The 1,359-nt window shown below is 41.3% G+C and overlaps 1 protein-coding gene across 1 annotated transcript; it reads left to right on the forward strand.

Moving 5' to 3' along the window:
- Nucleotides 1–788, forward strand: LOC111465699 (RING-H2 finger protein ATL56-like). Its single transcript, XM_023110211.1, has one exon. The coding sequence runs from the start codon at nucleotides 103–105 to the stop codon at nucleotides 628–630; it is 528 nt and encodes a 175-aa protein (XP_022965979.1). The 5' UTR covers nucleotides 1–102; the 3' UTR covers nucleotides 631–788.
- Nucleotides 789–1,359: the final 571 nt, after the last annotated feature.

Genomic DNA, 1,359 nt, shown 5'->3' on the forward strand with positions numbered 1-1,359 from the left:
TCCATACCCTTTTTCAAAAACTCATACATCATTCAACCATATCACAATCCCCATCTTTCTCTTTTACATTTCCCCCGAATTCCACTCCCCACCCACCGCATCATGCCTCTTCAAGACTCCACCGCCGCCAACGCCGGCGACCCACCACCGCCTAAGCCAGAGGCCAAAGTCCTATCTCTGCTCCTCAAGGTCTCCATTATGATCGTCTTAACCACCCTCTTCTTCGTCTTCCTCGGCCTCGCCACTGCCCTTCTCCTCATCTACCCCTGCGTCGCTAGCGTCCTTCATCGCCGCCGCCGACGCCGCCATCGCCACCGTTCCCAATTCACCGATTCCTCATCTGGGTTCTCTAATCGTGACCTCAAAAAGCTCCTCCAGTTTCGATTCTCCAATTGGGTCAACCCTCACTCCCAAATTGACTGCCCTATTTGCCTTGGTGGGTTTAGAAAAGGTCAGTGGTGTAGAAAACTTGGTGGGTGCGGCCATGTTTATCACCGGAAGTGCATCGATTCGTGGTTGGTTAGGGTTTCTGCTTGCCCCCTTTGCCGGAGCCCGGTTCGATTGGATATGGAAGAAAATCAAATGGATTGTGCAAATTCTCGGAGCTATGAGATTTTGTATGCTCCGTAATTGTAACTCTAGGTGGGTTTCTTCTTCTCTTTGCTCTGTTTCCCTTTTCAAATGTATATATAGTTGAAGCATAGTTTGAAATGAAGTTTTCTTTTAGTTATGTTTTGATATTGTTGCTCTGTTTTGCTGCTGCTATGAATGCTTGTGGCTTTGGTTTTGATTTTTGTTCATCGCTCGAGGTCAATCATATTGAGGGATAATTGCGGTCGAGATTGAGGTTATTTTGAAATTTCGAACTTTTGACTGCTATCATGAAGTCGAGATTGAGGATATATTACAATTTTGAAGTTATGACTTCTGGGTCAATAATAGAGCTATCGTGATGTCGAGCTTGATGATATATTGAAATTTTGAACTTTTGACTTCTTAGTCGAGAATAGAGCTATCTTAATGTCGTAATTGATGATATATTGAAATTTTGAACTTTTGACTTCTTAGTCGAGAATAGAGCTATCAATGTCGAGATTGAGGATATATTGAAATTTTGAACTTCTGACTTATAGGTTGATAATAGAGTTATTGTGATGTCGAGATTGAGGATATATTGAAATTTCGAACTTCTAACTTCTAACTTCTGGGTAGATAATAGAACTATCGTGATGTCGAGATTGAGGATATATTGAAATTTTAAACTTCTGACTTCTGGGTCGATAATAGAGTTATCGTAATGTCGAAATTGAAGATATATTGAAATTTTGAACTTTTGACTTCTAGGTAGATAATAGAACT

This window comes from Cucurbita maxima, unplaced genomic scaffold, assembly GCF_002738345.1.
Source record: "Cucurbita maxima cultivar Rimu unplaced genomic scaffold, Cmax_1.0 Cma_Scf00029, whole genome shotgun sequence".
NCBI lineage: Eukaryota > Viridiplantae > Streptophyta > Magnoliopsida > Cucurbitales > Cucurbitaceae > Cucurbita > Cucurbita maxima.

Excerpts from the sequence above, each read along its gene's own strand:
- LOC111465699 (XM_023110211.1), top strand. The coding sequence starts at position 103 with ATGCCTCTTCAAGACTCCACCGCCGCCAACGCCGGCGACCCACCACCG.